Source organism: Gregarina niphandrodes (assembly GCF_000223845.1).
Source record: "Gregarina niphandrodes unplaced genomic scaffold scaffold00023, whole genome shotgun sequence".
Lineage (NCBI taxonomy): Eukaryota > Apicomplexa > Conoidasida > Eugregarinorida > Gregarinidae > Gregarina > Gregarina niphandrodes.
Genome location: NW_011645792.1, coordinates 96,713 through 119,196, shown reverse-complemented (window position 1 = coordinate 119,196; position 22,484 = coordinate 96,713). Strand labels below are relative to the sequence as shown.

The window sequence follows — 22,484 nt, the reverse complement described above, 5'->3', positions numbered from 1 at the left end:
TCCCAGCCATCGGAGTTGCCCAATCAGTTGAAATACGGAGAGGAGGCACGAGTAACAGGGTGAGAGTTTCGGCGATAGGCTAAGTAGTTTTTTCGTTATGACTTGTGGTGGTTGTATTGACAGGTGCACCAACAGAGAGGGTTGTTTCAGGGGCGAAGTCGGGATCTGGATCCAAGTGCATTTCGACAGAGACAATTCGGCAGGGCTTTCGGCAGGGGGGCTGTGTGCTAGCATTTATTAAGTTTGTCGGCATGGGTACCGGACACGTCGGCATTTCAGCATACGCCGTCGAAACAGCACAGGCCGCTACGAGCGAACCGGACGTAAGGGGTCCAACGGAGGAATGGTAGGCCAGGGACATGGACTGGCCGGTGGAAGATAGTCATTCGTCGTCCTCCTCCTCAGTCTCGCTGCGGTCGGAGCGCCCAAGCGCAAGTGGCTCATGCGTCGCGGTAACGCTGCTCGGTCGGTCGTCGAAGGCGGAACTGGGGCTCCCCTGCGCCCTGGGGCTACCCTGTGCCCTAGGACTATTCTGTGCCCTGGGACTGCCTTGTGTGAAACGCCTGTCCCCCGCACTCAACATGCTTCCCTCCCGAAAACCTCCCAAACCCGTAGCACTCAGTGCCGTAGCACTTAGTGCCGTAGCACTCAGTCCCGTGGTTATCGGGAGTGCACGATTGTCCATGCGACCCGGTTCCCCAAGGTGTTCCAGACGGAGTCCGGGGTCCGCCACACGCGGGACACCAACCTGGCCACCCCCGCCATAGGAGCCGGCGTCCTGACCACCACCACCGTGGGAGCCGGCGTTCTGGCCGTGTGACCGGGTTAGGGCATGACCGGCATGGTCGTTGTGCCTGTTTTCTTCGCTCGAGGTAAGTTCCTCGTCATCTTCGTCAGGCCAGTCTTCGTCTTCTTGTTTGGTGGGCACCCAGGCTCGACTGTTCGGCGGTTCCCAGGCGCGGTTAGAAGCAGGAGTGTGCGCGGGTGTTCGTTGTGACAGATCTTCAGCCCAGGTCTTCTTACTCAGGTCGGTATGACTACGTTGGCGGCGCCAGGCCACGCTCGAACGCCAAGTGCCCGACGAAAAGTCGTTGGCCAAACTACCCGAGCGTATATGCGCGCTCGCCGGAGGTAAAGGAGCCGTCGGGGCCGCAGAATGCCGCCGCCAGTGCGACGATCCACGAGGGGTAGGCGCCGGACCGCCGTGCAACTCGCATTCCGAAGAACAGTACATGCAATTGTTCGCCACGCAACTAAAGCGTGCGTATGTGTGACCGGGGGAGAGGAGTGTGACCGGAGGGCGGGGAGTGCTTACTTGATGTTGAGACGGCCGGTGACGACTTGTGCGACTTTGTTGAATTCGCGTGCCTGCAATTAGAGGTTGTGGGAGGTATCGTCTCTGGTACTAAGTGTAACCATGTAGTCGTTGGCGTCTACATGTCGCGAGACCCACTCATCTGCCTCTACGAAGGGGCGCGAGGAAGGCGGTGGTCTCATGCTCATGAGTCCGTCCATCGCCTGCGCTTCGTCCACGCTGGACATATTCGAACACGATAGCGGCTCCGGGCCGTCGGATTCTGGCGGTTCCAACGCAGGGTCGTCGCCGCCTGGGCTTTCCCTCGCCGCCGGCGGCCGCATCGCGGCCTCGCCGAAACCCATCACGGGACCCCCTACAGCCCCGGTACCAGGACGGCCGTTAGGACCAAGACCGTTAGGGCCAAGACCGTTAGGACCTAGGCCACTAGGACCCGGGAGGGCCACCCCTTTGCCCGGTCCTCCCCCTGGCGCCTGATACCGAGAGCTGCCGTCGACTAACACCGGACCCACCACGGGCACCTCGAAACCGCCAGCCCCGAAACCGCCTCCTCCTGAGGTACCAGCCCCCGAACCCCCAGGACTCGGTGAGTGTTCTCCTCTTCCGTGCACCTCTTCAGGTCCCCGACTAAAGCCAACACCTAACTCCGGAAATTGGACAACATCTTCTGTACTAGTTCTAGCTACACTAATATTCCACATTGACTGACTTGGACTTTGGTTGCTGTCCTCATTGCTTAGTCGTCGACTCGTTATCACCTTGCTTCTAGCTTTAAACCATATAGTTGGACTCAATGTGCGCTCATTCTCAGCAATAATTAGCGGACTGCTCATCTCAACAGAATTAGCCTAAACAACACTAACACTGCTACTGCTGAAGCTCTTACCTCTTCGTGGGGAATTAGCTTTGTCAAGCTAGCGACACGCTTCTTTACAATATCCGTTATTTCGCCAAGCTACATGGGGAACAATACCCAAACAGCGTCGTAAACAGGTGAGCAGGGGAGGGGGACAATATCATTGGATCATTGGGGGGTAACAATATCATTGGGGGGTAACAATAAATATCCCAGCGCTATGAGTCCCAGCGCGGTGAGTGGAAGCTTATGCACACAAGCTAAACAACGGATGGTCGAGATTTGATCCTCGAGTGGTGAGTGGGAGTTGATGGTTACGAGCTGCAAGCAGAAGTTTGGTTATGGTGGTGGGGGGGGTGTTACCTTCTTATGGTCCATTTTTGGGAAGCGGTTGAGTGAGTGGCTGTCATTAAGTTTGCTCCTGAGGAATTGTGGGGATGGGAAATCGGAGGCAGGTATCTGGTATCTGGTGGCGAGATGTTGGCAGATCTCTTCAAGATGATCAAGCATTTCCTTCTGTTTGGCTGATTTCCCTAGTATAGGTATTTGTCTTCTCATGTGATCGATGAGTATACAGTGTGTGTAGCATCTTCGCACACGTTTTAGAAAGTCGTCTATTTTTCGGGCAGCTGAACGTGCTGGTAGTGAGTAAATGAGTTTGAAAAGATCATCTGTTTCCTGCTCGAATAGTTTATAGACTTCATTGTTGGTGAGAGGTTGATCCCAGAAAGAGCCAATATAAATCCGTGGTACCTCCGGTGCGGCCATGACCTTGCCTAGACTCCACATGAGGGCTCCGTAAACGCGCATAAGGTGATGGGCATTGACAGAATCTGCTTTGTTAAGTAGTATACAAACCTTGCTTTCGAAGCCTTTCAATGCAAGAATGCAACGTCTAAATTCGTCGCTAATGTCCAGCTTGTGTGCATCAAAGAACAATAGCACCAAATCAACTCGCTCTGCGAACCACTTGATAACACCCTCGAAGTCATAACCACGCTCCCACTGCTTATTGCCCGCAAGCACCCCGGGTGTATCGATCAAAGTAACTCCTTTGAACACATGGCTCTTCACATGAACAACCTCAAATCGCGACAGGAAACCGGGTCCGAAAGATTCCAACTGCGACCATGGCAAATTCCGGTCCACGACAGCCGCATGCCCTGGTAAAACTTGCGCTGGTGCGTTACCCGAGTCAGTACAGTCATCCGAGTGACATACGGCCACGAACTTATCCGTTGTCGGCTCTGGGCCAATCCGCAAACCCGGATAGTCCTTCTCCAGCAAGTGCCGGATGAACGTCGTCTTCCCCGTCGAATACTGCCCCAACAACAACACCATCGGCTTCGCTTTGAAGTCACCATCCGTTAACGCCGGTGAATAAAACTGGTCGTACCGGAAGTCACGCTCAACTGGCAGTACATGCTTCTTATAGATCTCAGCCAACCCACATGTGATCGACTGGAACGATTCCATCGTATCTGCTCGACACGCCACACTACCCGGACTCACCGCCTCCAGACTGCGAGAAGACATCCACCCTTTCCACATCCTTTTTGGGAAATGACACGCGCAAAACTGTTGGTTTCGAAAAAGTTCTCAAGGCGACGCAGACGCGCTTACTTAGACCTGCCGTTCGGTGTTGATTCGGTCCCGGTGTGCTATCCATTCCCAGGTGAACGAACCTGCGGCGGAGGGACTAGCTGCCCGTCGCACAACTGCTTTATCCTCGGGACCTGGCGGAAAGCGCACGCACTGGCGCCCAGTACACTTTACGGGCTCAGATACTGAGCACAGCCGACCGCACGCACCACACATCGGCTAAGTCCCACTGGCCGGCTGCGTCACCTACCAAGTCACCACGGCGTGGGAGTCAATTGAGCTGCGCAGTCGCCGTCAGTCTCGGACGTCGACGGTGACCCGGTCGGCGTCGGTGGCAGGTTCGAGTCCGGGTTCCGCCGCCGGTGTTGTGGGTTGGTGGCTCGTTGCGGTGGCGGGTCGGAGTTCTGTTGGTCCGAAGGGGGGTCGCGGGACGCCCATCATGAGGACAGCATTACCGATGGCGGGAACGGCAGCGGGCGGGACGGCGGGGACGTTGCCGTCTACGCCGACGACGCCGCTTTCGCCAAGATCTTGGCGTTTCCGTTTGGCTTGGTTCAGGCCGATTATGGTCTTGAGATTTTTCAGGTTGTTGACGACGACCACTCCACCTGAGGGGTTGGCACCGACGGACTGGGGAGGCCTTGCGTCGCCCCGCGAGGTTTCGAGCAGTCGCTCGTTCAGGTCATCTAGCCCTGTGAAGGACTTGCGTTGGATTGTGACCTTCACCGGTCCCGCGGCGGTGGTGGAGCCGACGAGAGCCGCGGTTCCTGACTGGACAAGTGCGGTGCGCGAGCCGCCCGTGAGCGAGCCGCCCGTGAGAGGTTTGTCGGGAATTGCTCCGGCCAGAGGACTACCGCCGCTGGAAACGAAGGTGCCGCTGGCAATCGTGGGGAGACGGCCCGCTTTGCAAACGGGTGCGGGAGAGGCGGGGGAGAGGAGTTCGTTATTGTATGAGCTAGCGTAGTTATCAAATTCGTCATAAATTTCTTCCTGGATGAGTTCCTCGATAATGTCTTCGATGGTCGTGATGCCTACGAGCGCTCGGTCGTCTTCTGCGGCGGAAGCGTCTATGTCTTCGTTGGTTTCGCGCCCCCAGTTATGGATGTGCCAAAGTGGGTTTTGAGTGACAAAAGCCATATGTCGCCCGCGTTGGAACTCGTTCAGTAGGTCGTAAAGCGAGGTTTGTGGGTGGCAGAATATGGGCGCCTTCGTGCACTTGACTAGGTGGCCAACCTGCGGTGTCTCATGTGAGTCGATACAGATGAGTGACTTGACGTACAATAATCCTTTCACATTCCACTTGTGTGTGCGATACACCGGCACACGCGAATGCCCCCTGGCTAACAAATCCTGCCGCAATGCCACAGTCAACGGCTGTGTCTCCTCCAGCATAAACACATCATCAATGGGTACCATTACCTGTTGCGCACACTTCGATGCCAAATCCAACGCGCCCTCGATCACCACCACCTCATCTGCACATAAAGCCGATCCACCGTTGGAATTTACCGAATGGTGGCGCACAGAACACTCCTCACTATGCGAGTTCTTCTGATGCAATCTAATTAGCGCCTTCAAATGCGAACGGGCGTACAATGGCTGACCCTCAGACTCCCCGACCAAAAAATCCAATAAACGAGCTATCGGATAAGCCAAGACCCACAATGTAGATATCAACAATTGTACCACCGGTAAGCTCGACATCACAATCTTCATTTGATGCTTGCCCGTACATGCCGCCTGAGGGATGATCTCGCCGAACAATAAAATTAGTGTGACTGACATCGCAACGGCTACCACTTCTGACACACATCTACAAAAGAGGGTTCAAGAGAGGAGTTTTGGGGTTCAAGAAAGGAGAAATATGTAGTGCAAACGGTACTTGTTTAGGAATATGGGTAAAGCTTCGAGAGCAATACTGTTAGCTAACAATAGCGTAACTAGTATCAGGTGGTGGTTCGAAAGAATCTGGGCCAGTTTCATTGCCTTACGTCTCTCTTCAAGTGTTCCCTGATCTTGTAACACTTTCAACTGTACAGAGTCGATACTCAACATTCCTACCTAAAGAACAAGCTAGCCTGAACAAGTTAGCCTGAACAAGTTAGTCTGAACAAGTTAGTCTGAACGTCCCGTCCGTCAGTCTGAACGTCCCGTCCGTCAGTCAGTTGATTGTTCTCACCGTCATACCGGATACGAACCCGGAGATTAGGACTAATACACACGAGATCATAAGATCCCACGCTTGCGTCCACATGTTTTAAAAAAATCGGGTCTGGATTTCGTTCAATTCTGAAGCGCTAATGAGATCGAGATGTCTGAGTACAACGGCTAAACGCTCCACAAATGCGTCTTCCTCCAAACCGAACCAAACCACAACACCGTGTTCAACCAATAGACAAAACCGTCGACACCTTGAACCCATGTGATATGCACGTGCGTCCAACTCAAGCCCTAGTGTTGACGTTAATTTCCCCTGCCAGTCCGCAACCAATAGGAAATCAGGAGGACAGTTAAGCTCTGACGCCCATTCTGAAAGGACACACACACATCGACACACACAGCACGGAACGGAACGGGGTGAAACACGGGTGAAGCACGGGGTGAAGCACGGGGAAACACCAGAACGTTACCTTTTAATACGTAAGGATCATTGACAGCAACACACACTACCCGGTCAACAGCCTTCCTTAGTAAAGGCATAAAATCTCGGTAACCTGGTATGTGCTTTTCGGTACACGTAGGCAAGAAGGCACCGGGACAGCCTATGATTAAAACGCGTTGGTTCTAAAACAGGGCTCATTACCGTCAAGGCCGCTACGGTCAGGTCAGGACCGTTACGGTCAGGTCAGGACCGTTACGGTCAGGTCAGGACCGTTACGGTCAGGTCAAGGCCGTTACGATCAGGTCAGGACCGTTACGGTCAGGTCAAGGCCGTTACGGTCAGGTCAAGGCCCTTGCAGCCAGGTCAAGGCCGTTACGGTCAGGTCAAGGCCGTTACGGTCAGGTCAAGGCCGTTACAGCCAGGGGTCTCCAAACACCCGTCACAGCCGCCACCGCCCATGCTCAGAAGATATATCTCCCGTGGGGTGGGGGGTGTCCACAGTCACGTAAAATGTCCGCGGTCCCATGTTAGTTTCGAACGCTTAGAAGTCAAGCTTAGAAGTCATATCTCGGAGTCATTTTTCCATCTTTACGTAAGGTGTTTCGCACGAAGGATTTCGCGCGAAGCCGTTCTGTGGCACGCACTGGCTGATCTGTCGGCAGAGGTGTCGGGAGTGCTTACACTAATGAGTTGGCTAAGATACACTTGATCCTTGGTGCCGTTTATTGCGAGAGTCACGTCCGGCAGTTGCCAGTCGACTGATTGCCCCTCGTCCATTTTGAAAAAGAATTCCGGGGGGCGGGCCGATGGAGGCTTTGTACAATTCTCGGCACGCCGTGTGGAACGCATATGCGCGAGCAGAGCATGTGGAATTGTCGCATCGGATGCGTGGTCTTACTCAGGACACTCGTGCGACAGTGGATGGGGTACTGGATCCACGGACGATGCTCATCCTGCACAAGTTTAAAACTGGTGGCTACTACGACGAGATGGGTGGCTCTATCTCAACAGGCAAAGAAGCCAACGTGTACTCTGCAGTCGCCAGAATTCGAGTGCCCACGGCCACGACCAAGAATACTATGACTGGGACCACAATGGGCTTGACTGAGACCACAGTGGGCTTGACTGGGACCACAGTGGACTATGAAGTGGTGGAAGTGCCGCGGGCTATAAAAGTATTCAAGACGTCGATTTTGGTCTTCAAGAACCGGCGACAGTACGTGGAGGGTGAGTTCCGGTTTCGTCGAGGATATGTATCGGCATCGAATCCCCGCAAAATGGTTAAGCAATGGGCGGAGAAAGAGTTCCGGAATTTGCGCCGATTGTTACAAGCAGGGTTAAGAGCGCCGGCTCCTGTGTGTCTACGTGGCCATGTATTCGTAATGTCATTAGTGGGTCGCAACGATACGACACCGGCACCGCGTTTGCGTGACTATCCAGCAGCCGATGCACTCGAATGGCGCCGTGTGTATGTTGAAGTGCTTGCACTCTTGCGCTGCTTCTATCACTGGTGCGAACTCGTTCATGGTGATGCCAGTGAATACAACCTTCTATTCCACCAAGGACACCCTTACCTCATCGACGTATCCCAGTCCACTGACAGTGCGCACTGCCATGCAGAACGGTTCCTCAAAAGAGATTGTCTCAACATCACCGCCTTCTTCAAAAAAAAGTGCGAAGGCATCGAACTCTTAGACCAACTAGCAGACGACAGGGACCATGACAGTGATGACATATCCAGCGACGCGAATGACAGTCTACCACAGGGTACGGAGGCTCTGAACACGGAGGCTCTGAACACGGAGTCTCTGAACACGGAGTCTCTGAACACGGAGTCTCTGAACTCTCTGGAATCAGAAAGCGAAGGGGTGGAGGATGTGGACGAGGATGAGGACGAGGATGAGGACGAGGATGAGGACGAGGATGTGGACGAGGATGTGGACGAGGATGTGGACGAGGATGTGGACGAGGATGTGGACGACTCTCTAAGCGGCGGCTTGATGACCAAGAAGACCTTGAGGTTTGATCGCTCTCCTCGTGAAGAGTTTGGCGGTGAAGAGTGTGCTCAGATTCGCGAAAATGGCGGCTTGGCTCAGAATGGCGAGTCGGGGGTGGATTATTACAAAGGCGCTTCTGCATTGAATCGGTGGAAATGGGATGCACAGCTGGTTGAGGACAATGAGTGGAACAGGTTGGAGGATGTGATGTCTCCCGAGGCGTTGCGGAAACTGGAGGGGTTGGAAATAATGAGTGTGGAGAACATGTTCAAGTACGTCACAGCGCCGTCTTTGCGAAAGTCGACCGATACATGGCCGGAGTTCGATAGGGACGCGCGACGCCAGGCATGGAGTCTCGCGGCCAAGGGCGAGAGGTTGACGAACGAGCAGCAGCAACCGGTTGGTCAGCAATCGGTGGGTCAGCCGCTAGACGAGAGGAAGACCGCTAGTGCCAACATGTACGTGTTGAATATCGACCCGGTGGACCTGAATAAACGGGCCGACAAGTTCCTTGAAATCTGCGCCAGTACGTTGGATTATGTACATTCGTGTAATGGCAAAAACTCCGATGAAGATTTAGCCGTCTTTGTCAGCAAAACTCAACCTACGTCTCTAAAGGATCTGAGCACTCTTGAAGTCGAACGAGAATTGAAAGCAAGGGAACAAGGAACTGACACGCGATATTCGGACTATATTTCATCACAAACAAAAGCTCTGAAACAGGAATATCTTGAGGGCCAAGAAGATATTAACAGCCGTATTAATAGCGACATTGACAGCGACAGCGACAGCGAAGATGACGGTAGTGACGATGAGAATGCCCAGGACGAGGGCGCCATCCCCAAATTCGACGGCAAAATACCAGAAGGAATGGATCCTAAAGAATGGAAAAAAATGGTCAAAATTGCAAATCGAGAGAAACGTCAACATAAAATGAAAAAGAAGGACAAGAAACAGAAAATTAAGAAAAGTAAGAAGCGATGAATTATTTTTAGTTGCAAACAAATAACACACGCGTGTGCTAAAATGAAATTGAGGATTTTTTGGGGGCTTGGTTTTGTTCACGGATTCTCCTCCGGAGATGACATCAAGAAATTTATGTCTGTAAGCCAGGATGGTGAGCTTGCTTTTGTGAATAAGACTTCCGAGCCGTTTTAGTTGAGCTTCTCACTGACAGCATCTTAAACAACATCAAGCACTTCCGGAATGTGGGTGTTTTGATTGTGGGGAACAAGTTAACTACTAAAGACAGGGTGGTTGATGCGGGACTCAGCGATATTTCGTCGGTGGAGAATCAGTTCTCGGATTCCGCAGAAGTTACCAGCGACGTGCAGAAAGGTCTTGATACTATTTTCGACATTGAGCCATACGCTGGTCTGATCGAAAAGCTGCCAGCGGAATTACAGCTAAGTTTTTATGACGAGTTGCTTGCCATATACAATACAGCATTAGAAGTGCTTGATTCAATGCAAGATCGCGCAGACAAATATGCTACAAATCAACTCACGATCGAGAAGCCTGAAGAAGTCCGGGAGACCACGTCCAATCAGCTTGACCAAGACACAGATGAGGATCAAGAGGAGAGTGGGGATCAAGACACTGACGAGGACCAAGACACAGACGATGATCAAGAGGATAGTGGGGATCGAGATTAGGCCACCAATATCAGACCATCACAAAGGGGAGTCGATGGCAAGTCCGTCAAATATTGAGGGATATATGATTCGGGTCTGCGAGGTTCTGGGGTGTGGGATCGAACTCGGTGCCCCGCGGTCCTTCGACTGTAAGATGCTTGTGTCCTTCAGGATCGTGCTGGAATTTGAAAGCGAGGTACTCTTGGAGGTCTTCGTCGCTCATGCCCAGCTTTTTGAAACGGTCGATGCGATCTGGACCAATGCGATCTGGACCAATGCGGTCTAGACCAATGCGGTCTTCGCCACCAAGTCCCAGCATGCCTGCGGGTCCGAGGCCTTGGGGCATGCTTACGGGTCCCACAGTTGTGGTTCCGATTCCTCCTGTAGGTCTTCCGATAGTAGGCGGGTTCCCTAGTCGTTTTCGGAAGATTTCTACGGCAGCGTTTTCCGTGGCTCGGTCCCGAGTGATTAGAACTTTGCCGCCGTCAGGCATGTCTCGGACTTGGCTTTCTAGCCCCCGTGTCTTAGCCTGCATTTCGCGCAGGACATTATTCCAGCCTTTGCAGTCGTGCTGTTGTTCGCCCTCGCACGTTGAACAAGACGAGCAGTACGAGGATGAAGACGAGCCGCTGTCAACCGCTGGGTCCAAGTGACCGACATGGCTGGACTGAGCTCCTCGACCGCCGGAGGGGTCTCGGCCTCCACGACCAAAGTCTCCTCCACGACCAAGGTCTCGACCAAAATCTCCTGCCCGTCCTCGGTCATCGGCGTTATCCTCCCAGTGTACTTTCAGGTCTCCGAGTCTCTTGGGTCCGGTGGAGAGACAGGGTCGTCTGTTCTGGGGTGCAACGTAGGCTTCGCCCTTGTTGAAGTTGACAAGGCGTGGCTTCATGAAGGCAGCGAATGGTGGCTTCCAGAGTGTGCCACCTTCCTTCTCACTACCTCCTCCAAGGCCGAGGCCGGACCAGGCTGTAGTGGCAGGGGTCCGTTTGAATAGACGTGACCAGAGTCTTGGGGTGGTGTTAGGTTTTTTGTTGGTTCCAAACCGGTGAATATAGACGCCGTTGGTGGCGCCACCGGGGTCTCGTCCTCGGAGGGCTGAGTCGGCATCGACGATGGGAATGACGTTGTTTAGACTGACTTGTTGGCCTTGTTCTTCTTCGCGTGCTGGTGCGGGACAAAGCGCCTTGATTGATCGAGGTACGTTATCGAAATTGTTGATTTCGAGTGGCAGTGTGCGTTCGAGTGTCCGAATACGCCGTCGTACCACCGGGTCGCTGACGGGCAGGAAGGCCTCAAGATGCTTACTTCGCGGGTGACGTTGCCAGAGGTTGTAGCGGTTCACATGGCCCCAGTTGCTGATGGTGCTCCATCGGAAGATGTCGATGCCCTGGAAGAGAGCCAGCGGTGTACGAAGTGGGCCATTAATCCGAATGTCCAGCTCCTCCATGTGCAGCGTCAGTTGGATCTGTCTTAGACGTTGGATCAATGCAGGTAGGTACTCCCGACTTTGACTCTCCCGCACGACTCCGTAGGTGGCTGCAAGCAGCTGGCAGAACAATCTGGCGTACTGCTCCAGTCCTGGACTGGCATCTGAAGTAAGCCCGAGACCCCCGGGACCCATGTGGTTGAGTATGGGTAGAAGGTTGAAGTGTGTGGCGGCGAAGATGCCGATTACTTGTGAGTTCATGAACGTCTTGAGTTCCAGTCGCAACCATCGGTCGATCAAGTGTGGGTCAGTTTGTGCGTTCTGTGCGAGGGACAAGAAATACTCAGTCGCCGCTAGCTGAACAATGTCACGACCTGACTGGGCCTGGGCCTCACAATCGCCTTCGGTCATGTAGCTCGTGTCGGCCCGGATCACGTTATAGACCCGTGGGATGAGAGTGTCATAGGGATAGCCGAAGAACTCTTGCAGATCTTGAACTAACTCGCACTCTACCGGATCGCTACAAGAACGGAGTTTCTGAACATCATAGATATGATCGATCAGCACGGTCGCCCAATCATAAATGAGACCGGAGCCTGCAGCCAAAGCGTCGGCATCCAGTGTGTCCTGATTCGCGGTCGACAGCATTTCGAGTTTGCGCGTGTTGGCAGTGGCCGTACGCATGAGACTGTGTGCCTGAATGCTGTATCCGATTACGGCCTTGACGTAACGGGCACAGGCAGTGGCTGTCTCCATTGATTGCGCAGTTGACAAATATGTTCGGGCAAATACACTAAGGGAGCGCAAACTGCAACAACGATCCGTTCGCTTCAGAGTCCAGATATAACGGATCATATCGGGGGGGTAGCCGCGTTGTAAGTCGAAAGGCATTTTGATCGGTGAGTACTTCTCACTAATGTAAATTTGGCACATCATTCCTAATGCTTTCTCACCCAATACTGCCAGCCGCTCGTAGATACCTCCCCCGCCGTGTGCAATGTCAGCGAAACACTTTTGGAAGTCTAGTGACGGTAAAGAACGCGGCACGTACCCAAACCATGTCTTCAAATCCAACCAAGTCGAACAACGACGGTCCGGACAAGGCAGGTCGTTCGACGAATCGTCGAACTCCGGCACGTAGTCAGCCAGACCTTGCAACGCAGCCGCCTTGTACGCCGCCACAGATGACAACGGACAACCCTCCTGATGCTGCATCCCCTCACACACTCTGCACCCTCAAATAAGGGTGCTCAACCCTCGGGTAGGGTGCTCATTCTATATGCACCCTTGGTCACCTTTTCTGGAGATAATTCTTCCCGACCCTTCTAAATGCTTCGATATCTAACACGGTAGTGCGATCAACCATTCCCACAGTGTATGTGTGCAGACCTGAGGACAAACGGGAATGGCTGAAGAACGATGACTCATGTGTGATAACCCTAGAACGAGGTCAACCGGATACCACCAGCACGCCGAAGCTGGCCGATTTGGAACATGTCGTTCAGCCGGTAAGCTGCTTGTCGTTGGTGACCGATATATTTGTAGCACCGCTTTGCAGGAACGCCGAGCATCCTGGGACGAGGAACCTACGGAGTAGTTACGTTGATGAAACATAAGCATACCGGAAAACTATATGCCGTTAAGACTGTAAGTACTGCCACTCATGTGTGGGAGCACTCATGTGTGGGAGCACTCATGTGTGGGAGCACTCATGTGTGGGAGCACTCATGTGTGGTAATTACTGATGTGTGGCGAGCACTGATGTTTGGCTAGCCGGGTTAGTGATGTATTTGATTTTTGTTTAGTTGGAGAAGTCTATGGTGAAGAGTACGAATATGACGTGCCAAGTGCAGCTGGAAATAGCTGCACAAATGGCCATGGACCATTGCAATGTGGTGAAGTGTTGGAATGTGGAGATTGAGGATGACCATATACATTTGATCTTGGAGTACTGTTGTAATGGAGATTTATTTAAACGTGTTCGAGGAGCATCTAATCGGCACTTGAATGAGCGCGAAGTATTTCGTTTGTTCCTGCAGATAGTGTCTGGTGTGCATCATATACATTCATTAGGATTCTGTCATCGAGATCTGAAGTTAGAAAACTTGCTACTGGATGAGCATCACAACTTGAAGATCGCTGATTTCGGATGGGTATCTAGAATTAATGGTTTCCGACGTAACTTTAATTTTTGTGGTACTCTTGATTATCTTGCACCCGAGATGATTACGGGTAGTGGACATGATTGGCGTGTGGATATATGGGCTATAGGTATTTTGTTGTACGAGTTGAGCTGTGGAAAACCACCATTTCTATCCACATCACATTACGAACTTCTAAACAGAATCCTCAATGTCAAGATTCATGATGATCACATAATCCCCGTTACATTACCCACTATCAAACCCGACTGCTTGGATGTTATCAAATACCTACTCAGAAGCGATCCTCGAACCAGAATAGATTTGCCCGACCTCTTACACTTGCCCTGGATACATCGAATGCTCAAACAAGAATATCGGGCTTTCCTCCAGACCTTGCCGCTAGAACCTGCTCCAAAATCTACCACCAAAGAAGCAATTCAAGCCTCCTTCTGCAAATGCAGAACCGATCACATCCGCTCAGATCACCACCCGTCACACCACCACCCGTCACACCACCACCCGTCACACCACCACCCGTCAGACCACCATCGTTTCGGAAACAACCTGCCGCCTGACCGACCCAGAAAGTCTGAACCACCAACCAAGTCAGAACCACCAGCCAAGTCGGAACCACCAGTTAACTCAGAACAACCGGCAGAAACCACGACGCCGAGTCGGCCACGTAAGTCCGTGTGCATTCCTGACGCCAGCCGACCAGGAACTCTTTCAAAGACGGAACGATCTCAGCAAGAACGATCTCAGGTCGAACGATCTCAGCAAGAACGATCTCAGCAAGAACGATGTCAGCAAGAACGATGTCAGCAAGAACGGTCTCAGCAAGAACGGTCTCAGCAAGAACGGTGTCAGCAAGAAAGATGTCAGCAGCATCGGTCCCACCAAGACCACATGGTCCCCCACCCGGTGCAGCCGAGGAATCGGGCCGCGGATGCCTCGCAACCGAGTAACCCCATACCGGGGGCCCGCGGCCGCCGTGAACAGCGTCTCCATGATTTGGAACCCGATAACCAGTGGCTCGAGTCGAGCCACCAGCAAGATCGTCAGGAAGACCGTCAGGAAGACTGTCAGGAGGACCGTCAACAGGAACATCCAGAGGATCGTCAAGGAGACCGTCAGGAGGACTACCTTGGTAACGATGCCAAGCTGGCTCACAGTATACGGTCGCAGTACCCGGACGACACAACCGACGATGATCAGGGCTCGGACGGCCACCAGGGCACATGCGAAAATCGATCAGAGGATCCCTCACCGGATGCACCTCACCACCCTAATGGGAACAATCCTAATGGGAACAATCCTAATGGGAACAACCCACAGAGGAACAACCGTGGTGGAAACAACCCTTCGCAGGCTGCGAGGTACGAGCCTGCACGACGCCCATCTGGTTTTGATGGACTGTTCTACGGTGGTGAAAACGGGGGGGGTGGTGAAGACCGAGGGGCTGCCCGAAATAGCACAGTCCACAGAGGTCGACGTGAAGAAGGCCAGCCGACGCAGCCTGCAGTAGACTACCATATTTCGACTGAGTATAACGTCACAGGAGACTGCCGGGCTTGCGGACAGGCAGGCACGCAGCTTCCAGAAAAGTCGCTAGTGCTGCAGTCGACGGCACGCGAAGAATCGCAACAAGGCTCGTTTCAGGAGGTTTTGCAAGGCCGCTCTTTCAATGAAGTCGGTAGTAAGATGGACCTCACAAGCCCTACTCCTGGAGGCGGTGTGAGCTCAAGAGGAGGACTTAGTTCCAGGGGTGAGTTAAGCAGTTTCAGAGAAGAAGCTTTAAACTCTTCGAGGAACAGCTCCTCGAGAAACGGCTCCTCGAGAAACGGCTCCTCGAGAAACAGCTCCTCGAGGAACAGCTCCTCGAGAAACGGCTCCTCGAGGATCGGTTCACCGAGTGCCAGCTTTCAACGGGGGTCCAGGCAGGAAGAAAAGAATATGAAGGAAGCAAAGGGTCTGAAGGAAGCAAAGGGCCTGAAAGAAGCAAAGGGTCTGAAGGAAGAAAGGAGTCTAAAGGAAGAGAGAGGCATAAAGAGGCGAGGGAACCGCCTGGACGATGCCCATGTCCCGAATTCTAGCCGCGTCGTGGAAGGAACCCGACCGGTGGAGGGAACTCGACCGATGGACGGAGCCCGGCATGAATGTTTGGTTGACGATACCCGAATTTTGGAAGACACTAGGTTCCTTGAGGACTCTCGAGGAAGAGAAGACGGCCGAAGACGAGAAGATGGTCGGGGACTGGTAGCTGGAAGCTTAGTCAGTGTTGAGCCACTAAGGGTTGGTGGTCGTGATCGAAGAGGTTGGGGCACGAGTGGTGAGGACTCTAGTCATCGGGAGGAGTCGAGTAACCGCGGATCCGTGGACAAGATAGTTAGCAAGAAAACGGACTTTTCTGAGAGAGACCTGCCTTTTGGGGAAGCTGTAGGCCTCACCGCTGCGGACCTTGCCATGCCCCCTATGCCCCGGAATATGTTACCTAACGTGTTACCAAATGTGTTACCGAACGCCTCACCGAACGTGTTACCGAGCGTGTTGCCAAAAATGCTACCGATACAGATGTTGCCGAACATGTTGCCGAACATGTTGCCGGTGCAACCGAGTGCAAGAAGTGTGCGCCCTAGCACACTTGGAGACGCGAGTCTACTCGCCACTGAGCTGAAGGCGGCAGCCCGAGGGAAAATGACGAGTCAGCTCAAGACAGCGAGTCAGCTTAAGGCGGGCAATCCGGTGAGCAATGCGGCCGCTGCGGTTTACCTCGGCGTCCCGGCAGGACCTGCAGCTGCGGCCAGCGCCGCGGGTCTGATCGGGGGCGGCGCTCAAGAGTGTGCTCTTCCTTCCGGCGCTTTTGCAACAGCAAATACCTCCGTTGGAGCAAATACTTCCGTCGGAGCGGCGAATGCGTCTGGCGGAGGAAGTGGTCCATACTCAGGTTCTTCGGAAGCGTTGGATTTGGGAGGTTGGAAGTCAGTGCAGCGGGGGTCGGTGCAGGCTGAAGTGCCGCCAGTTGTGCGGTCTTTGTCGAAGCACACTTCGTCTCCGTTCATTGCGTCCTTTGCGGGTGGTTGGCCGGAGGGTTTCAGTGGTGGTTTGACGAAGCTTTCACCTTCGCAACGAACGGAGAGGCTGCAGCCGGGCCGGATGAAGAGTCTTGTGGGTAAGAGCTTGGTCGGCAAGAATCTGGCGACTACCGCGGAAGATGATGACGACGATGATGATGAGAGCTCTCGGTTCGCTGTCGCTTCCGTTATCCATCGCCAACTCCCTGGCCGCTCACCCAGCAACAGCGCTGTCCGCTCGCCTGTCTGCCAACCTCAGTTCCGGCTCAAACAGGCCAGCGGCGTACGAGACGCCGGCTTTCGGGACACAAACCCTGTAACCAACGCGCCCTCCTCCTCTGGGGAAGAATCGATGACCTTGCGACCAAGAGTTCTCTCTGGCGAAGCCGCGTATGAGAACAGCATATGGGCACCGCTAGATGCGAAGCATATAACCAATAATGTAACCACACACCAAACTTAAGGAAGCCCATACGACGACCCCACACTGTGAACCAACACAACACAACCAACCCCGTTTAATATGGCACCGCGGAAGACAGCACCGCGAAACATAGACCAATTCAGAATTCATTCATCAAACCATTATTCAATTAATTTTTGAGACGCTTGATGTTCTTATAAATGCGCTCAGGAGGAGGAGCCTGCCGCTTTTCCGGGGAGGCAGTGCACTCTGGTCGGGTGGCGCTACTTTTCTGTTCTATTTGCATAGCTTTCAATACTTTAGGCATAATCGCCGTTAGCTGGCTGAGAATCTTCTCCCCCGTCAGGCCGATCTCCTTCCCTACAGCATCGGCCCCTTTGCATTGCAGATACATGCCTACGAGCACCGTCCACTGCAAGGCGCTCAGGTTAAACCGGTGCGTTAAAGTGTGTGCACACACTTTTGGCAAAATACTTCTGCAAAGCGCGCGGTCGCATTTCTGTTTCGCATAGTTGTTGAGACGGGTCTTCTCGACTTCCGACAAGTTCGCGATAATCTTTACGCACGAGGGGTTCGCCAACAGGATTTCGGTGAGCAGTGCTGATGGCAGATCCTTTTCCGGGCTCATATGCGCGGTCTGCACTGTTCGGTGGACGAATTCATTGATGAACGGCTGGCTCGCATCGTTTTTCTGAAGCAAAATACAAGATACCTCTCCTGTCGCATCATTTTTGGACGTGCTCAAATGCACGATGTCGAAGCCGCAGGCCCTCCAAAACGCATAGAGCTGCGGCGTGAGGCCAAACGCAGTGCCAATCCAGCTCACCCTCTTGCTATAAGGAGAATCAATCACAAGCTTGCTGGCAGCTGCCCCGTCAGTTGCCTCTTTTACAACCCCATTGCCGCCAATCAGCGCCTGTGTGATGGCTTGAATGAGCTTCTTGCCTATGCCCCTCTTCCTCCATTCCTCAAGTACGCATACCCGGACAATTCGGATGCCGACAGCTTCCAGCTTCCAGACAGACCCGTACCACTCGGCCATTTTCCATGCGATTATGTCACCGTGAGCTGCATCTCCCTGCGCCGCTTCCTGACTTGGAATGCCCCCTTCGAAAGCCAGTTGGACAGCACCCACGACATGGCCGGCAACGGTGGCAGTAACCACCTCATGTGTTGGATTGTCAGCCAAGAGCAAGATGTCATCCGGTGAGTTCTTGTAGTGGCCCAGAACAAAGAGAGAAATTAGCTCTCGAAGTAGAGGTTCTTCTCTCCCTGAAAACAGCGCCTTCTTGTCCTGATGAGCGATCACAATTTCGTCACTATTCCCGCCTTGCTCTTTGGCAGGTGTCCCAGTTTTGACTTTTGGTTTGGCCGGCAGTATGGGAGACTCGCTGAGCATTTCCAGGTGAAAGAGGTCGTAAGTTAGTCGTTCTAGAGGGTCGTTATCGCGGTATCTGATAGGCGCAGTCAGTTGGAGATGATTGATGTTTCCTTGCAGGTTGTCGAGCAACTTGACGCTGAAGCTGCGCCCCGTGCCTTCGTAGCCACTAACTGTTGAGGCCAGCACGATCATTGCCTGTCTGTTTACCTGAAAGATCTGCTTCAGGGTCGCCACGGGTATGCCAGCAGCCTCATCGATCACTATGACATCCGCACCAAGGTCATCATCAGCCAGCCGTCTGGGCGGCACAAACAGCTTCGTCGCTGCGCCCGCCCGTCCAACTCCGACGCCCAAAGCGAAGAAGGAAACGACCGTCTCCAAAGCCTGCTTATTCGGGGCACTCATAAGCACCTTCTTGTTCTTTGCCACCATCACGGACGCAAACAGACCCAACGTAGCCGACTTACCTCGTCCTCTCGCAGCCGTAACCACTACACGAGAACGGTCCTTTTCGGATAGCCTCAGGAGTTCCTGCAAGCAACGTTCTTGATCCGGAGTAGCACAAAGGGCTTTGAGCTCTACAGCTCTATCGCTCCCCTGCCCTTTACCGCTTTCTGCCCTGTCCCCGGCATTATCCCGCAGCTCGGCATTATCCCGCAGCTCGGCATTATCCCGCAGCTCGGCATTATCCCGCAGCTCGGCATTATCCCGCAGCTCGGGTGCATGGGCTAACATCTCAGCGGCAAGTATGGAGGTGTCTCCAGACGGGTGTTGCAGCTGAAGTCTGGAGTCCGTAACAATAACGCAGGAAGAACGTTTTATCAATTTGCAACAGCGTCTGGCCATGAGAGAGTCCCACTGAGTTTGCCCAACCAAAGGAGTCTTAAACTTGTTATGCGCCCGAGGCTGTCCACCACCGGGGACTAAAATACAGAGCACACCACCAGTTCTCAATGTCTCTGATATTTGACAGAATGCGTTGGGCGTGAGAGAGTAGGCGTCATTCATAATGATGGCGTCGTAAGTCTTACCCAAACATTTCGACGCCTCGACATACATCACCGTGTCCCCTGGAAACTTCGGCCCCTTCTTTCCCTTCCACACACAGTGCAACAAACGACCACCGTCTCTCACGGTCTCCCTACCACCTCCAATAAGGACCTCGACATGTGGTTTTAGAACTGTCAGGGCACATTCTAGCGTCCCGTCATTGAACAGCCAAAGACATCGACACCCATGACCAGTTATCCGGCGTATTTCATTTTGGATTGAGAGCTTCTGCGCCCTTACGTCTGGCGCGGTCATGGTATAAAAATAATCTAACCTTTTCATACGGCCAACTAGCCATTCACATGGTTGTTCGGCCAGTTCTAACTAACTAACTTAAGGGTTCTCCCAAAGACCGCCAGGTTCTCCCAAGCACCGCCAGGTTCTCCAAACACCACCTTACCAGAACATCCTGCTCCCGGACGCGTGACCGAATACTCGGCGTCCAATGTGGCGTTTGCACACGTATTCGTGGTTGCGTTTAATACCGCGAGCCAACTGTCGTATATCGAGACCTAGCGTACTAATGTAGGCGAGCAAACATGTAACGCTCATACGCTGCACTATACCTGCCTTGTCTATCGGGTTTCTACAAGCAGGCATATTCACCGCCCAGTCGAGCACCCGCCCAGTGGAGATTAGCTTGGTGATACTTACAGGGATTTAGTGATAGGATGAACCCACCAGAATACAAGAGGTATCGTGCCGAAGAGTATCTTGAGGAAGATACTCATAAATGTGGGTTCGAAAGTCCTGGGTGCACTGCCGCATCCGTTCACCAGGAGCGACCGGGTAAGGAGCCAGATAGTGAACACCCAGGCCGCTAGGAGGCCGACGACAATAAAGACAATTATTCCGAGCGAGTGGAAAGTAGCTTGCGCGCTGGCTGAGATTTTGCCCGCAGTGTGACACTCGGAGTAGCTCGGGTCAAAGCTGTCTGCCAGCGACACGGTAAAGTCTCTGGTCTCAACGGGAGGCGGAAGTAGCCCCAAATAGGACATAAAGTCGTGCCGCTCCACCATTCGCCACAACCGATTTTTGGACGACGTCGGACGCTCCTGTTTCGGATCCGAGTCCCGGGCTGGCTCTCGTGACGAGGAAGAGCGATCCTGCAAGATACGCCTTGTGGGCGGAAGCGAGGGAGTTGGGTCCTGCAGTAGCCCAACCATGTCCGTCGCCGCCGGGCTGTGCCCTGTTACGTCCACCCAGATCAGCGCCTGGTCGAAAGCCAAGGGCGAGTACTCTTCCTCTTCATCCTCGCGAAATGGCGCTCCCGAATTCGACCGAACAGTCGGACCGCCATCCCAGTCGTCGGCACTGTTCAGCACTACTCCAGACGCCTCCTCCTGTACTTCCATGTCGCCGTCGTCGTCGTCGTCAGTGCCGACATGGGCCGTATTCGTGTCGTCTTCCGTCTCATCTTCGGCGTCATCTTCGGCGAAATTTACCGCGTCATCTTGCACCTCGATTCCGGGAGCGTCGGGGGCGGTGGTAGTCACGAGAATGCTGGAGTCGAGGGAGGGAAGGTGCACTCCTTCTCGAGCCAAGTCGTTTGCGGTGGGAATTTCGACCTTGTAGGGCTCCAGGGTGCCCCCGTGTGACCGGTTGTGTCCGTCGAGCGCGAAGACGCGGTCGACCTCGCTTCCCACGAACTGGTCGTCCACCTCGCTTCCGGCGTTTTGTTCCCTGCTTTGTCTAGAGGCGCTGGAGAGGTTGACGACGGCATGCAGGTCGGCGCCGAAGGGGCTCGCGACGATGCCGGTGGGCGCAACAGGTGCGTCGAATTTGAGTCGTTGTGCGTTGAGACAGGGTGCAGCCAGTTCGCGAAGAGCGGTGCTGGGGATCGGCACGAGCGCCTGTGTGAGGAAGCCGAGCAGTGCCACGAGTGCGAGGCCGGTGGTGAAGGTGAGCATGGGACGCCGCCGCAGACCACCGCGCGTGATGCGGCGACTGCCTCTGGACAACGGCGACCCGACCCGCCGATTCCATGTCTGTGGCGATATCTCCCCCGATATATCCCCCGATATCTCCGCCACCGAACTCTCCGCCGAAGTGTGTGGTGAAGAAGTGCGGGGGGAGCTGCCACCGGAATTGCTCGAGCTGGATGCGCTGCTGCTGCGCATGAACGATTCCAGTTGCACTGGCGCGCCATGCGGGATATCGCGGAAGACACTTGCCGGCAGCCCGCAGTAAAAGTCGCGGCTCCGGATCTGGAAGTCTTTCACCGCACGCCGCATCGCATTCGCACGTCGACAACCCGCGTAGGTCAGAGCCAGCGCCGCGATACAGTGCAGCCAGTACTCCGGAGAGTTTGTGTAGGTAAACGACAAAGGCGCCCCGCGAAACTCGAGCCTGAAAGACAAACCAGTCATGGCTAAACCCTCTGTTCAACCCTATGCTGTCTGACCCCCTGCACTTGGACTGGCACTCCCACCCCAGGGATGCACACCCGATTGTGTTGTTCCTGCTTGTGTTCCCTGCACACGTGTGTCTTTGCACACGTGTGTCTTTGCACACGTGTGTTCCCCGCACACGTGGGCGTGGTGTAAGCGGTACCGGTCATCCACTCTGAGGTGGTGGTTGGAGATGGCCAGTGCGTGGCAGAGAACCAAAACTGCGGCGTAGAGTGCTGCCAGAAAGAAGGGGTACCAAGATGCTGTAGCATCAAACAAGGTCTTTTGGAGTGTAATCCGAGTTGCCCAAGGCAGTTGCAGCCTGGTGGTCATTTACGTGACAATTTTTAATCTGCGAAGACGAATAGTAACTACTCACTATCCCAACCCCGCTACACTGGTTTCTATCAATCGTTCTTCAGTGTCCTCTACTCTCCCTGTACAAGAAGATAAGGATAGACCAACGGAGGGGCCTTTGGCGCTGTTGCAGAGTTGTGTGAGAGATAATTGCCAAGTCCTCGTACTATGCCGGAATAATAGGAAAATTCTCGGACGCGTGAGACCTCTACCACATCACGCTGAACCCCCC

General features: G+C 53.7%; 10 protein-coding genes across 10 annotated transcripts; 4 read left to right on the top strand and 6 right to left on the bottom strand.

The window, feature by feature from the left end:
- Positions 1-1,374: 1,374 nt before the first annotated feature.
- GNI_105920 (putative EH-domain protein) lies at positions 1,375-3,722 on the bottom strand (the record flags this gene model as incomplete). The annotated part of the gene is made up of 3 exons (XM_011133054.1): positions 1,375-2,163; positions 2,202-2,270; positions 2,535-3,722. The coding sequence occupies 3 exons, from the start codon at positions 3,720-3,722 to the stop codon at positions 1,375-1,377; spliced, it is 2,046 nt and encodes a 681-aa protein (XP_011131356.1).
- Positions 3,723-4,067: 345 nt separating this feature from the next.
- On the bottom strand, positions 4,068-6,027 carry GNI_105910 (putative transmembrane protein; the record flags this gene model as incomplete). Its single annotated transcript, XM_011133053.1, has 3 exons — positions 4,068-5,586; positions 5,656-5,834; positions 5,953-6,027. 3 exons carry the CDS (start codon positions 6,025-6,027, stop codon positions 4,068-4,070), a joined length of 1,773 nt encoding a protein of 590 aa, XP_011131355.1.
- A 3-nt stretch (positions 6,028-6,030) lies between these two features.
- On the bottom strand, positions 6,031-7,152 carry GNI_105900 (peroxiredoxin; the record flags this gene model as incomplete). The annotated part of the gene is made up of 3 exons (XM_011133052.1): positions 6,031-6,302; positions 6,404-6,557; positions 7,057-7,152. 3 exons carry the CDS (start codon positions 7,150-7,152, stop codon positions 6,031-6,033), a joined length of 522 nt encoding a protein of 173 aa, XP_011131354.1.
- Positions 7,153-7,259: 107 nt separating this feature from the next.
- On the top strand, positions 7,260-10,027 carry GNI_105890 (RIO kinase family protein; the record flags this gene model as incomplete). Its single annotated transcript, XM_011133051.1, has 2 exons — positions 7,260-9,342; positions 9,531-10,027. The coding sequence occupies 2 exons, from the start codon at positions 7,260-7,262 to the stop codon at positions 10,025-10,027; spliced, it is 2,580 nt and encodes an 859-aa protein (XP_011131353.1).
- Positions 10,028-10,073: 46 nt separating this feature from the next.
- Positions 10,074-12,650, bottom strand: GNI_105880 (hypothetical protein; the record flags this gene model as incomplete). Its single annotated transcript, XM_011133050.1, has 1 exon — positions 10,074-12,650. One exon carries the CDS (start codon positions 12,648-12,650, stop codon positions 10,074-10,076), a length of 2,577 nt encoding a protein of 858 aa, XP_011131352.1.
- A 114-nt stretch (positions 12,651-12,764) lies between these two features.
- Positions 12,765-13,208, top strand: GNI_105870 (protein kinase domain protein; the record flags this gene model as incomplete). The annotated part of the gene is made up of 3 exons (XM_011133049.1): positions 12,765-12,784; positions 12,823-12,943; positions 12,981-13,208. 3 exons carry the CDS (start codon positions 12,765-12,767, stop codon positions 13,206-13,208), a joined length of 369 nt encoding a protein of 122 aa, XP_011131351.1.
- A 62-nt stretch (positions 13,209-13,270) lies between these two features.
- Positions 13,271-15,353, top strand: GNI_105860 (protein kinase; the record flags this gene model as incomplete). Its single annotated transcript, XM_011133048.1, has 2 exons — positions 13,271-15,275; positions 15,319-15,353. The coding sequence occupies 2 exons, from the start codon at positions 13,271-13,273 to the stop codon at positions 15,351-15,353; spliced, it is 2,040 nt and encodes a 679-aa protein (XP_011131350.1).
- Positions 15,354-15,532: 179 nt separating this feature from the next.
- On the top strand, positions 15,533-17,113 carry GNI_105850 (hypothetical protein; the record flags this gene model as incomplete). The annotated part of the gene is made up of 1 exon (XM_011133047.1): positions 15,533-17,113. The coding sequence occupies one exon, from the start codon at positions 15,533-15,535 to the stop codon at positions 17,111-17,113; it is 1,581 nt and encodes a 526-aa protein (XP_011131349.1).
- Positions 17,114-17,243: 130 nt separating this feature from the next.
- GNI_105840 (GNAT acetyltransferase 2) lies at positions 17,244-19,760 on the bottom strand (the record flags this gene model as incomplete). The annotated part of the gene is made up of 1 exon (XM_011133046.1): positions 17,244-19,760. One exon carries the CDS (start codon positions 19,758-19,760, stop codon positions 17,244-17,246), a length of 2,517 nt encoding a protein of 838 aa, XP_011131348.1.
- Positions 19,761-19,901: 141 nt separating this feature from the next.
- On the bottom strand, positions 19,902-21,415 carry GNI_105830 (putative transmembrane protein; the record flags this gene model as incomplete). Its single annotated transcript, XM_011133045.1, has 3 exons — positions 19,902-20,091; positions 20,160-20,611; positions 20,702-21,415. The coding sequence occupies 3 exons, from the start codon at positions 21,413-21,415 to the stop codon at positions 19,902-19,904; spliced, it is 1,356 nt and encodes a 451-aa protein (XP_011131347.1).
- Between the last annotated feature and the right edge of the window lie 1,069 nt (positions 21,416-22,484).